This window comes from Phyllobates terribilis, unplaced genomic scaffold (assembly GCF_046119375.1).
Source record: "Phyllobates terribilis strain yellow unplaced genomic scaffold, ASM4611937v1 Scaffold_1__5_contigs__length_1240528914, whole genome shotgun sequence".
NCBI classification, from domain to species: Eukaryota; Metazoa; Chordata; class Amphibia; order Anura; family Dendrobatidae; genus Phyllobates; species Phyllobates terribilis.
This window is the reverse complement of record NW_027362761.1, coordinates 389,794,006-389,808,528: the sequence shown is the minus strand read 5'-3', so window position 1 is coordinate 389,808,528 and position 14,523 is coordinate 389,794,006. Positions and strand designations below refer to the sequence as shown.

At 44.4% G+C, this 14,523-nt stretch overlaps 1 protein-coding gene across 1 annotated transcript in view; it reads right to left on the bottom strand.

Moving 5' to 3' along the window:
- Window positions 1-241: 241 nt before the first annotated feature.
- Window positions 242-14,523, bottom strand: part of FBN2 (fibrillin 2) — a 406,583-nt gene continuing 392,301 nt past the window's right edge. The window contains exon 65 of the mRNA XM_073676558.1: window positions 242-1,586. Within this exon, the coding sequence (XP_073532659.1) occupies window positions 1,215-1,586 (372 nt within the window). The 3' untranslated portion in view covers window positions 242-1,214. The remainder of the gene's footprint in view (window positions 1,587-14,523) is intronic.

Genomic DNA, 14,523 nt, shown 5'->3' with positions numbered 1-14,523 from the left:
AGATGAAAAACAACAAAGGCTTCAAACTTGTTTAAATTAATTTTCACTATGTATCCCATATATTACTGCAGCAAATAAATATACATTAACATTCTACTATAGACAATAGCAAAATATCCCAAAAAGTTGCAGACGATTACCAGAATAATGATCTCAGTGTACACACGCTATTGAAGTCGTTCTTTGTTTCAGTTGGTTGAATAAGATTTTGTTCACACTACAGTCCTTCATCATTCTGTTAATTTCTTTATATATATATATATATATATATATATATATCAAGAAAAGCATATTCTACAGTGCTGTTCTCGACTTTAAATAAATTGGTAACACAACAGAATTTTGATAGACTGACTAATAAATCAATGACTTCTATTTAGGATTTACTGGGATCTATTAGAAAACAGATCAGTTATAGCTGTCATTCTTCTGTTAAAAATGGAAGCCATGATTGCAGTGTGACGAGAGCCTAAAATCGATCCTAGAAACCAATCAGAGGTTCCAATGCCCAGGCCTTTGTTTGTATTCAGGAAGCATTTTTATCCATAATGAATATTTGTAAGATTCTTTTCCATATCCCTGAGTTAAGTTTTATTGCATCACTCAGAGAGTCGGTTATAGTTACTAAAATTAGATATACCCTTTGTTTAAAAAAAAAAAATCAGAATATATTGCTTGATCCAAGTTTTTGTGCCCCAAAAATTATGCCCTAATTTCCCACGATCAAAGCAATCAATGTGTCCACTCTTTTTTTTTTATAATATTTGTTGAAGACAATTTGAGATTAAAAATGTTGAATTAAAACCAACTTAGATTTTAAGAAAAAAAAAGTTTTCATTTTAACTAGGAAAATTTTTAAATGAGAAATTTTAGATTTTTAACCCAAATTCTAATTAATATGATAGATATTTATAACTATTTGTGTTCAATCTGTACTGATGAGTCAAATATGTTTGAGCCAATGTAAAAATTTGAGGCTATATTCCTATTAATATAACCGTTGGTGACATGTCTTATAATAACGTAAAGTAAAACATTGTCAATTCTGTATGGATATGTCCTGAAAAAAATCATTGTGCAGATGCAGTACAAAATGTGGTCCGTTAAGAATGATCACTGACTCCTTAAAGCTTTCAAAAAGAGAACATGCTCAGATAGATAAATAAAGAGGTGGACGTGATAAAACTGGCTGGAATTTGCATTGGTGCCTATGGTTAAGAGATATCAATTTGTAGTCTCATCTTGAGAGTTTCCCCAAGTTCTCCTAAGAGGTAGTTTTCATCATGTTTTTCTTCCAGTTTAGTAAAGTCACTTTTCTTGTAGAGGGGAATGCTGGTAATGTCCAGTGTGTAAATTCCTGGTAAAATGTTCTTCTGAGCGATGTGGAGGTAACTGAGTCCATCTTTTTGGTTAATGCGGAAGACCGTGTCATTGCTGTTCGAGATAACATAGCGCACATGATTATTGAGAGGCTGAATCGCTGGCACAATTTCTAGTATGTGTTTCTTCTTGTTTAATTCCGAGATGTTTAATGTTATCTTCAGTAGCTCTTCCATATCTAGACTCTTCAGACTTATATCTTCATTCTGTTTAAAGAAAAAAAACAAAAATTAAACTCAGGTAAGAAAGGTCCATATATGCATAAATAACCTCTATCTGTATATTTACATGATTTTATTTGCAGCAATATATTATTATAGTTTTCTTCCGCTAACATTTTGTAGCCCTAATCTTTTTCCCCTGATATTGGAACGTGTAAAACATGATTTGGAACAGAATCACTATACTATACGATAAAAGCAGATATGTGAGTAATTTGTACAGCCAATGATCATTACATGAGTCATGGGAATTTACAATATAGTCATGGAGACATCTATCTATTTACTATGCAAGAAGCCAACAGTTTGTGAGTCGAACATCCTGTATCCTGCCGTTTGGCATTCAAGTTTAATAAGGCATGTTTCTATTTTGTCAGGAACTTCTTTTTTTTTTTATAACCTTTACTAGTAAATGGTTTATTTCACAATTAGCAAAAAATCTAAATAGCACCAGATTTACAAGCTTCTAAAGTAGTTGTTCAACAAAAGGAATGCATTTCCATAGTAACGTTTTAGGCATAGGAAAGGGGTTTTTCAGTATACTGAAATAAAGGACCTATGCTTAAGATAGGTCATCAATATCTGATCAGTGGGGCAGGGCCAGTTTTAGACAAAGAAGGGCCCTGGGCAAAAGTTTAAAGTAAGGCCCTAAATGCTAACATATTGCACCATCACACTCATACATTTCGGTTGCATTTACATGTGCTGTGCTCAGACCGTTAAACGAGCACGACGATCGACAACTAGAGATGAGCGTTGTTCTACTCGAACTGTTCGCCAATCTCAAATTCGAGCTGTTTTGGGCGGTGTTCGAGCCGTTCGGCGAACACGAACAATTTGAGGAAAATTCGGCTGTTCGAGGTTATGTTCGATAACTGTTCGTGCACCAAAATCATAACTGGATTTTTTCTCAGTAATGATGAAAATTAATGTTAATACGCAGTTTGAGTGTACAGCGGGGTGGGAGGAGGGGCAGGGGATGGATCTCTGCAGGAACAATGAAGATCTCCATTTTTTTTTTCTCTTTCCCGCATTTACAGTGGGGAGGTGCAATCTGTCAGCCTATCAGCAGCGCACACACGGAGCGAAGTGCTTTTTTTCACACAAGCAAGGGCATGTGTCATTGGCAGTGTATGTCACATGTCCTTGCCCTATAAGACCAAGCCATTTTCCCCGTCGCCACCATTTTCTCACTGCTGCAGCTGCGTGTTAGACGGCACCGCTGTTGCTGTGTGCGCTATACCTTGTTAATTTCAAGCCAATTTTCGCACAAATATACAGATAGCTTGGGAGTAGGGAATAGTTGTGATTGCAGTCCTTTTAAGGACTAGGTTACAGCATTTCCTACGACTTTTATCAGGGAGGTCTGTGCTCTTAAATAGATCAGTTGTGGGAGTAAAGACTAATTGTAATTGCAGTCCTTTTCAGGACTAGGTTACATGAGTTCCTATCAGTTTTTGCCAGGCAGGTCTGTGCCAGTGCTGTGCAAGTTTTTTTCACAGCATTTGGCTGAATCTAGCAAAGCTAATCCTTTTTGGCCTATTGCAGAGTGTGTTAGTCAGTGGAGTAGCCTATCTGTGTTGCAAGATATACCACCTGTGTATAGAATACCAATTTTTTTACTGCACCTAGTGAAGTAAAATCTTTTGGGCATAGCATCATTCTATTAGTCCATCTATACTGACCTCCATCAGGTTGCAAATTAAAACTAATTTTTATCTGCATCTACAGTACCTCTGAAAAAATATTTGGGCTTCTAGCAGTGTGTGGGACTTGTTCTATTAGTCCATCTATACTGACCTCCATCAGGTTGCAAACTGAATATATTTTTTTCTGCATCTACCTCTGAAAAAATATTGGGCTTCTAGCTGTGTGTGGGTCTTGTTCTATTAATCCATCTATACTGACCTCCATCAGGTTGCAAACTGAATATATTTTTTTCTGCATCTACCTCTGAAAAAATATTTGGCCTTCTAGTAGTGTGTCGGACTTTCTCTATTAGTCCATCTATACTGACCTCCATCAGGTTGCAAATTAAAACTAATTTTTATCTGCATCTACAGTACCTCTGAAAAAATATTTGGGCTTCTAGCAGTGTGTGGGACTTGTTCTATTAGTCCATCTATACTGACCTCCATCAGGTTGCAAACTGAATATATTTTTTTCTGCATCTACCTCTGAAAAAATATTGGGCTTCTAGCTGTGTGTGGGTCTTGTTCTATTAATCCATCTATACTGACCTCCATCAGGTTGCAAACTGAATATAATTTTTTTCTGCATCTAGCTCTGAAAAAATATTTGGCCTTCTAGTAGTGTGTCGGACTTTCTCTATTAGTCCATCTATACTGACCTCCATCAGGTTGCAAATTAAAACTAATTTTTATCTGCATCTACAGTACCTCTGAAAAAATATTTGGGCTTCTAGCTGTGTGTGGGACTTGTTGTATTAGTCCATCTATACTGACCTCCATCAGGTTGCAAACTGAATATATTTTTTCTGCATCTACCTCTGAAAAAATATTTGGCCTTCTAGTAGTGTGTCGGACTTTCTCTATTAGTCCATCTATACTGACCTCCATCAGGTTGCAAATTAAAAATAATTTTTATCTGCATCTACAGTACCTCTGAAAAAATATTTGGGCTTCTAGCTGTGTGCGGGACTTGTTGTATTAGTCCATCTATACTGACCTCCATCAGGTTGCAAACTGAATATATTTTTTTCTGCATCTACCTCTGAAAAAATATTGGGCTTCTAGCTGTGTGTGGGTCTTGTTCTATTAATCCATCTATACTGACCTCCATCAGGTTGCAAACTGAATATATTTTTTTCTGCATCTACCTCTGAAAAAATATTTGGCCTTCTAGTAGTGTGTCAGACTTTCTCTATTAGTCCATCTATACTGACCTCCATCAGGTTGCAAATTAAAACTAATTTTTATCTGCATCTACAGTACCTCTGAAAAAATATTTGGGCTTCTAGCAGTGTGTGGGACTTGTTCTATTAGTCCATCTATACTGACCTCCATCAGGTTGCAAACTGAATATAGTTTTTTCTGCATCTACCTCTGAAAAAATATTGGGCTTCTAGCTGTGTGTGGGTCTTGTTCTATTAATCCATCTATACTGACCTCCATCAGGTTGCAAACTGAATATATTTTTTTCTGCATCTACCTCTGAAAAAATATTTGGCCTTCTAGTAGTGTGTCGGACTTTCTCTATTAGTCCATCTATACTGACCTCCATCAGGTTGCAAATTCAAAATAATTTTTTTCTGCATCTAACCCAGCCAATAGTTTTGGCCTAATACCACAGTTTGGCCACTCAGCTCTGCTCGGTTACCATCCATTGTTTTTTTGTGCAAACAACTCCAGAGTTGTGAATTAGTTAACCACCAAAATGAGTGGAAAAAGGCCTGCTGCTGGTGGAAAGGGGAATAGGCGTGTTGGGAAGGGGAAAAAAGGTTGTGTCCGTGGGGTAGGTGTTAAAGCAACAGTAACATCTGCAGAAGAAAGACCATCTTCCAGCCAAACTAAAATGTCTACTTCTTTTAGCGGACAATGTGATAAGATCCCTTTCTTACGGCCACGCCAATCGCTACAAATTCCAGATGAGGCACAAAAACAGCAGGTGCTTCAACGGATATCAAGTGCTCCTTTAAGTGGGCTCTCCTCCACATCAACTTCAACATCACAAATACTCCAGTCCTCAAAGGTGTCACCCAAATCGCACTTGCTTCCTCACAGCTCCCAAATCTCCAGCTGCCCGTCTGAGTATGAGGTAGAACAGATGGTTGAGTCTGCAGAGCTGTTTACTCATACTATAGCCTGGGAATCAGAGGTCGACTCCAGCGCTTCTGTGAATCCAGACGAGGAAATGATCTGCACTGATGCCCAGAATCTTTATGAGTCGGATCCAGGACCAGACGCAGAAGGTTCTGACCATAATGTAGACCCTCATTCCCAAACTGTAACTCCTGTTGGTGGAGACAATGAGGAAGACGATGATAAGACTCAAATACCTGATTGGAGCGACAACTTTAGTTTTTTGTCAGGGCAGGAACAGGTTGGCTCTGAGGACGACGGGTGTGATAACGCACAGGGTGATGATGATGAGGTCGGAGATCCCACTTACTGTCAACCCACAGTCAGCCAAGAGATGAGGTCAGCAGAGGAGGTGGAGGAAGATGCTAGTGACGACGAGGTCAGGTTGCGCCTTCCTGGACAGAGACGTAGTACTGGAAGCACGTCAAAAACTGCATCCTCAAACACAACTCTGCCTCTCACCACAAGTCGTGGTGGCTCTTCAGGTCGCATGGGTGCTAAGCCTTGCATAGCCTGGGCATTTTTTCAGATCGATAAAGATGACCCAACTCGTGTTATCTGTAACATTTGTCAGCAAAAGCTAAGTAGAGGCCAAAAAATACATAGTTTGAGTACTTCATGCATGAACCAGCACATGGACATGAAGCATAAGTTGCAGTGGGAAGCTCAGTGTGCTACAATGCGGCCTAGCCAGCCGGGCCAACCACCGTCTGCCATATCTTGTGCATCCGCGGCCTCTTCATCCTCTGTGACTGGGGGGACAGCAGTCACACCTGTTTTGGGGCGCAGACCTGCCACCTCTTTACCCGCAACAGCCAGCGTGATTGGCAGGTCATCATTTTCTTTGGAGGTGGTAACACCAGCTGGTGTTGAGCGCTGTCCGACATCGATAGCACCACCTTTGGATCAAGGCAACCTAACATGTCCGCCTGCATCTTCCTCACAGACCGGCAGTTTGCCGGGGACACCCTTATCAACCCCGTCTAAGCACAATAGCCAGCCCTCGGTCCCTCAGATGTGGACAAGTAAAAGACCATTTCCTTCTAGCCATGAGAAAGCTAAGAGGTTGAATTTCACCATCTGCAAGCTCTTGGCTACAGAAATGCTGCCTTTCCGCCTGGTGGACACAGAGGATTTTCGAGACCTTATGTCCGTCGCAGTGCCCCAGTACCAGATGTCCAGTCGGCACTACTTCTCAAAGAAAGGTGTGCCTGCGCTCCACCAGCATGTCGCACACATCACCGCTTCTTTGAGAAACTCTGTGTGTGACAGGGTGCATTTCACCACAGACACTTGGACGAGTAGGCATGGACAGGGGCGTTACATGTCGCTGACTGGGCACTGGGTAACTATGGTGACAGCAGGACAAGGGGCTGCTGTCCAAGTCTTGCCGTCCCCACGAGTTGTGCGTCAATCCTCTTTATGTCAAAGTTCCTCCACTGCTTCTGCCTCCTCAACCTCCTCTCGGTCTTCCACCTGCACCCAAAGCCTGTCTGGTCATGCCACAAGCTTTCTAACTGCGCAGAAGGGATCCTGCACACCTCCTTACTATGCTGGCAGTAGGGCTCAACGTCATCAGGCGGTTTTTACATTGAAATGTCTGGGAAATGTGAGTCACACAGCTGAGGAGTTGTGGTCAGCTCTGGAGAACCAATTTCATGAATGGTTGTCTCCACTGGACCTGAAACCAGGGAAGGCCGTGTGCGACAATGCTGCAAACCTGGGTGCGGCCCTTCGCCGGGGCAATGTCACACACGTGCCTTGTATGGCTCACGTGTTGAACCTGGTTGTCCAGCAATTTTTAGCCCACTATCCCAGACTAGATGGCCTTCTGCAGAGGGCACGGTCGCTGTGTGCTCACTTCCGCCGTTCGCATCCCGCAGCTCAGCGACTTACATCTCTACAGAAGTCGTTGGGCCTGCCACTTCACCGGCTAAAATGCGATGTGACTACCCGGTGGAATTCAACTCTGCACATGTTGCAGCGACTGTGGCAGCACCGACAAGCCCTGGTGCAATACGTTCTGACGTATAGCCTGGGCCAACGAGATTCAGAGGTGGGGCAAATCACGCTGGAGGAGTGGTCTCAGATCAGGGACCTATGCACCCTTCTGCACAGTTTTGAAATGGTGACGAAGATGTTTAGTGCTGACGATGCCATTATCAGCATGACTATTCCGGTGATTTACATGCTGGAGCACATGTTAAACAGAATTCGGAGTCAGGTGGTGGCACAAGAGGAGGTGGAGGAAGTAGAGGAGGAGGAGTTGTATGCGGAAGGGCTAACATCTGCAAGGTCCAGAAGGTCGGCAGCACCAAGGCGGCAGGCATGTGAGGGTGGGGGAGATGGTTTTACCAGGGCGCATGGTAGCAGCCAAACTAGTGAGGAAGGTGCAGGAGCCCAGGAAGAAGTGGAGGACGAACTGATGGAAGACTCATCAGATGAGGGAGACCTTGATCACATTTCTGTTGTGCGAGGTTGGGGGGAGAGGACAGAGGAAGGAAGCATGATTGTTACCTCGCCACCAACACAACAGGGACTTGGTGCTCCTGGATGCGCAACACACATGAGTGCCTTCTTGCTGCACTACCTGCAACATGACCCTCGAATTGTGAGAATTAGAAATAATCCTGACTACTGGGTTGCCACACTGTTAGATCCCCGGTACAAAAGTAAATTTGCAGAAATTATTCCTGCCATAGAAAGGGATGCACGCATGCAGGAGTATCAGCAGAGACTGTTGCAGAATCTTACATGTGCTTTTCCACAAAATACCAGTGGTGCACATAGTGAATCTCACAGTTCCAACTTGCCAACCGTGGGACCATCAAGTGTTCAGCACTCAAACCGTAACAGAACCACAGTATCTGCTGGTAACATCAATTTTGCGGAATCATTTCACCACTTTTTTAGCCCATCCTTTGCAAGGCCACAGGAGACAAGAAGTCTGACACATAGTCAACGCCTAGAGACGATGGTACAGGAGTATCTCCAAGTAAACATTGAAGCCACGACTGTGTCACTGGACCCTTGCTCTTTTTGGGCTTCCAATCTGGATAAATGGCCGGAGCTAGCCACTTACGCCTTGGAGATCTTGTCATGCCCCGCAGCCAGCGTTCTGTCTGAACGTGTGTTCAGCGCTGCTGGTGGTGTGCTGACAGATAAGCGCACGTGGCTCTCCACTGATCATGTAGACAGACTCACGTTCATAAAGATGAACAAATCATGGATCCGAAACGACTTTTCTACCCCTGTGTCATCCTGGGGAGAGTAAAAGCTTGATGATTGGTTAAAATCACCCTACCAAACGTTTTAAGCTTTCAAATTACTAATCATGTTTATCTGTATCTTGACTGGAAAATAATTTGGGCTTTGTAGCAGTGTGCAGCACTGATCCTATTAGGCCATCTATAATAAGCTCCACCAGATTTAAAATTAAAAATAATTTTTAGCTGCATCTAGCCCGGAAAATAATTTTGGGGCTCCGAGATGTGCAAGACACATAAGTGCCTTCTTGCTGCACTACCTGCAGCATGACCCTCATATTGTCAGAATTCGAAGTAATCATGACTACTGGGTTGCCACACTCTTAGATCCCCCAAACTTTTCGATCAACCTTTTCATTTTAATAAAGACCAAAAAAATGGTCATTTTTGAAATTATAAGCATTAGCAGGTTGTTAGAAACTGAAATCAAACAGTTTTCAACTCAAAACTTTATTCTAGGTGATGTTACATTTTCACATAGGACCCCTTGTTCGAAAGGAGCTTCTGAACTCTCTCGTCCATTGAATTTGTCAGGTTTTGGATGGTTTCTGCTTCAATTGTTTTGCATGAGAACAGAATACCCTCCCAGAGCTGTTGCTTAGATGTGAACTGCCTCCCGCCATCATAGACACTCCTTTTAATGATGCTCCAAAGGTTCTGAATGGGGTAGAGGTCAGGGGAGCATGGGGGTCACACCATAAGTTTGTCCCCTTTTATGCCCATATCAGCCAGAGATGCAGATGTTTTATGTGCAGCATGAGATGGTGCATTATCATGCAGAAAAATGATCTTGCTGTGAAATACACGGTTCTTCTTCTTGAACCATGGCAGGAAGTGCTGTTTGAGAAAATCCACATACATTATGGAGTTCATCTTTAGCGCCTTCAGGGATCCTAAAGGGGCCGACAATCTCTCTCCCCATGATTCCAGCCCAAAACATTACTCCACCTCCTCCTTGTTGGCGCTGTAGCCGTGTTTGCGTGGGGTGTCCATCAACCAGCCATCCTCCACTCCATCCATCTGGACCATCGAGCGCTGCACGGCACTCATCCGTGAACAAAACAGTTTTGAAATCAGTCTTCATGTAATGTTTGGCCCACTGGAGCCGTTTCTGCTTGTGTGAAGTGGATAGAGGAGGTCGACAGGATGGCGTATGCACAGCTGCAAACCTCTGAAGGACCCTGCATCTTGTTGTTCGGGGGACGTTGGAGGCACAAGCAGCTTCAAAAACTTGTCTGCTGCTATGACAAGGCTTTTTTGCCGCTGCTCTTTCAACCTGACGTAATTGCCTGTAGGAAAGAGTCCTCAATTTGCCCTTATCAGCACGCACACGTGTGTACTGTGAATCAGCTACATACTTCTTGATTGCCAAGACACTTCATCCTGATCATCGCACAATGTTGATTGTAGTCATGCCTTGACCTAAACACTCCACAATTTGTTGCTTCTCAGCAGCCGACACATCCTTTTTCTTTCCCATTTTGGCAGAAAATGTAGGCTGCTTAATAATGTGAGAGAGCCTTCTTAAGTAGTCTTGCCTTTCATTGGACACACCTGCCAAACTAATTAGCACAGGTGTCTGCAATTGCTTACAGTGATATAAAGAGCCCTGACACACATCACCATCAATGAGTTTAACTGACAAACAAACAAATTCTTCCCTTATCACTCCTAAACACTTTTTGCATAATAATTTGGAACGCGGTGTACATGTGCTTTTCCACAAAACACCAGCGGTTCACGTAGTGAATCTTACAGTTCTAACTTGCCAACCGTGGTCTGTATGGAATTGTTCAATAAAGGGCCCAAAATTAAGATAACATAGATGGGAGAGGTCTCTATGAATAGGAATTCCTAAGTATTTGATACCCTGTGAGGGCCAGGCAAAGGGAAAGTTGGACTGGATGGAATCCTATATGGATTTGGGGAGGGAGACATCGAGGGCCTCAGACTTCGCTGCATTGATTTTAAAATTTTACCATGTAACAAAGTGATCTATTTCAGCCATAACAGCATGGATGGATATATGTGATTGAGTGATATATACTAGGACATCATCAGCAAATAGAGAGCACTTGTACTCGGTGCCTCCCACCTCAATCCACCTAATATTGGGGTTATGGCGAATTGATGAGAGCAGGTGCTCCGTCACTAGGATGTATAAGAGAGGGGACAGAGGACATCCCTGCCTTGTCCCATTGGTGATTGTGAAAGGTGATGAAAATGTTCTGACGCACCCCCTGGGCCTTGGGACACCCGGAGCCGGACCCTTTTTGGTGGATGCTGGTGGTTGTAGTCTTCGTGGCGGCGACCCGGTTCCGTGGCTCAGGGCGGTCAAACCAGTGGCGGAACTATTTATGTGGTTTTGATGTTTAAATGTCCGACTACGCCACCCGTGGATTGCGGTCAGAGTGAACCGCCGCTACAGGGCAGACCGCTGAGGCTGGTGTTGTGGGTGCAGCAGAGCGTAGCATAACTCCCCACGGGAGGAGTATAGCCTCAGGGCAGTGTATGCGGAGGATGGGGGTGATGGTGCAGGGCAGCAGCAGTAACGACACGGAGTCAGTGATGCAGTCCAGGGCCTTTACTCACAGTTCTTATTATCCAGACCACGTCTGCAGGTAACGGCTGCCCACGTCGTACTGTGCTCACCAGGTGAGGGGCTCAGACAACTCCCAGATAACTTTGGAGCACTTCACAGGACCCCCTTTGTGTGTCCTTTGTCTGGCCTTTCTTACCAACACTTCTGTCCGGCTGCCTCGGGCCTCCTCTTGGTAAACTTGGCGCCAGTTTCCCTGACCCTATGTGGTGCCTTCCTAGCGGGTGTAGCGAGGGGTTGCGCCACATAAAATGTCAGAGCCTCCGGTTTCTAGCTGAGGGTCGTTTCCTGCCTCCACTAGTTCGGGGACCGGTCTCCCCCTTTGGCCTGACCCCTCCACGCAGGTGGATTCGGGCGTGCGGTGGCGACTCGCCCGTCCGCACCCCTGGGATCCCTTCATTCCTCGTTCCTGGAGCCTTCTCCGCTCCTCTTCCTTCCTTCTCCCTCTTCCAGGCCTGGGCCTCTGTTACTAGGCCCGCCTCCGGAGCAGAGCTCATGCAGAGCCCCTGCTCCCTGCCACTTCTGCTCAGACTTCTCTGCACTGAACTAAGATGGTGCCCACCTTTTATACTCCCTTCTCAATGCACCCAGGAACTGCTTCCTCCCTGCTCCTGCACTACAGGGTTCCCCTTCCTCAGTGTTCCCTCCCCCCACTCCAGCCAGGGACAGGGACTGTCGTGCCCATCTCAGGGGCATATTGGTCGCCCTGCCCCACGGCAATGTGGTGTAATGCATGCAGGTGTCGGGTCCTGATCCACACTCCATCCTTACCTGAGAGTGAGATATCACACCTCTGGGTGAGGTGCAATATGTCTGTAGCAACCGAGCCCTCAGGGTGCTACAGTTCCATTTATCTTCAGCCTAGGTGACGTATTGCGATACAGGGCCGTGATTTTGGCTATAAAAGGGTCCCCTAGACCCCTACCCCAAGCTTTTTAAGAGAATGATATATGGCGTGCCAGGAGACTCTATGGAATGCTTTCTCAGCATCCAACGAGAGTATCTAATTACAAATTTTTAACTGCATCTAGCCCAGGAAATACTTTGTGCCTAGTAGCAGTGTCTGCTAGTCAGCGGATTATCCCGGCTGTTAAGCAAGCTACACCACCTGTAGTTTAGACACTTAATTTTTTCAAAGGAAATGCTTCGGGACCATGGGATACTCAGTGAAGAGCATCAGGAGGCACCCCAAGGCATAGGGGCTGGGACTGGCAGTAGGATGCCTTGCGGTGGACAGCCGAGCTCGATCCTTATAAAAGCTTTTTAACTGCAGCAGCTTTAGTGGACGCTACTGGAGCTGGAATTACGCGGCTGCTGGCATGAGACTTGCCCTCCAATAGATCCTTGTAAATGGATTTAAAGTGTATTCATTCAAATTAGAGAGACAATTTAAATTAAAAAGCTTAGAGCTGCCTCCACCACAGGGGGGCTCGCTCGACCCACCAGCGGACAGGCACCAGTATTGGGAGAGGGGGGCTGGCCATCAGGGTTCACCGCGGCTCTGGCACAAACCCGGCGACACGGAGGTGGCACGGGCAGGAGCGGACTGGCCGTGTCGGCTTCTCACTTTTTGGATTTTAGAAGGGCATGACATGCCTATATCTGTGTCTCCCCCTCCTTTTACTCCTCCACCTCTTTTATTTTCGCATGACTATATGTACTTGTCACTTTTCCATGTGTTAGTTGTGTCTTCTGAGCAGTTTGTCAGCTTTTGGACACCTTTGAAGGTGTTTTCTATGTGTTTCTATGTGTTTTTGTTTGCCTGCCATTGGTTTTAACGGTGTTCGAAGGTGTTCGACGAACAGTTCGACGAACAGTTCGGCGAACACACGGGTGTTCGACGAACCGAACCGAACTCGAACACTACGGGGGTGGCTCAACACTATCGACAACATTGAAGTCATTTGGCGCTTGTTTCCTGGTCTCTTTATATAGGTTGATGAATAATAATGGGCACAGAATGATCACTAATAGATCAATCTGTCCCCATACAGTATAATGTTATCAGCAGCATATCTGCAGTTTACACCGGGCGATGTGCTGCTGAGAATAATGATTTTTGTTCCGCCATAATCAATCCAATCAACTGATGAATGAGCAGCATTTTTTGCTCATTTGATGGGCGATTGGCAACATGATTACACCTATGATCTCTTGTCTGTGCAGCCTGGATTTTTAAATGGATGCTAGATACACAGTATGTAACAAAAACACTGTATTTTACACACACATATGTATACACACACATAGAGCGCACACATGTATACACCAAGCAAATGCACACACACATATGTATACACAGAGCACATACATATACATGTATGCAGAGCACATACATAGACCTATATGTATACACAAAGCACATACATACAGACATATGCATGCACAGAACCCATACAGTACAGACCAAAAGTTTGGACACACCTCATTTAAAGATTTTTCTGTATTTTCATGACTATGAAAATTGTACATTCACACTGAAGGCATCAAAACTATGAATTAACACATGTGGAATTATATACTTAACAAAAAAGTGTGAAACAACTGAAAATATGTCTTATATTCTAGGTTCTTCAAAGTAGCCACCTTTTGCTTTGATGACTGCTTTGCACACTCTTGGCATTCTCTTGATGAGCTTCAAGAGGTAGTCACCGGAAATGGTCTTCCAACAATCTTGAAGGAGTTCCCAGAGATGCTTAGCACTTGTTGGCCCTTTTGCCTTTACTCTGCGGTCCAGCTCACCCCAAACCATCTCGATTGGGTTCAGGTCTGGTGACTGTGGAGGCCAGGTCATCTGGCGTAGCACCCCAACACTCTCCTTCTTGGTCAAATAGCCCTTACACAGCCTGGAGGTGTGTTTGGGGTCATTGTTCTGTTGAAAAATAAATGATGGTCCAACTAAACGCAAACCGGATGGAATAGCATGCCGCTGCAAGATGCTGTGGTCGCCATGCTGGTTCAGTATGTCTTCAATTTTTAATAAATCCCCAACAGTGTCACCAGCAAAGCACCCCCACACCATCACACCTCCTCCTCCATGCTTCAGGTGGGAACCAGGCATGTAGAGTCCATCCGTTCACCTTTTCTGCGTCGCACAAAGACACGGTGGTTGGAACCAAAGATCTCAAATTTGGACTCATCAGACCAAAGCACAGATTTCCACTGGTCTAATGTCCATTCCTTGTGTTCTTTAGCCCAAACAAGTCTCTTCTGCTTGTTGCCTGTCCTTAGCAGTG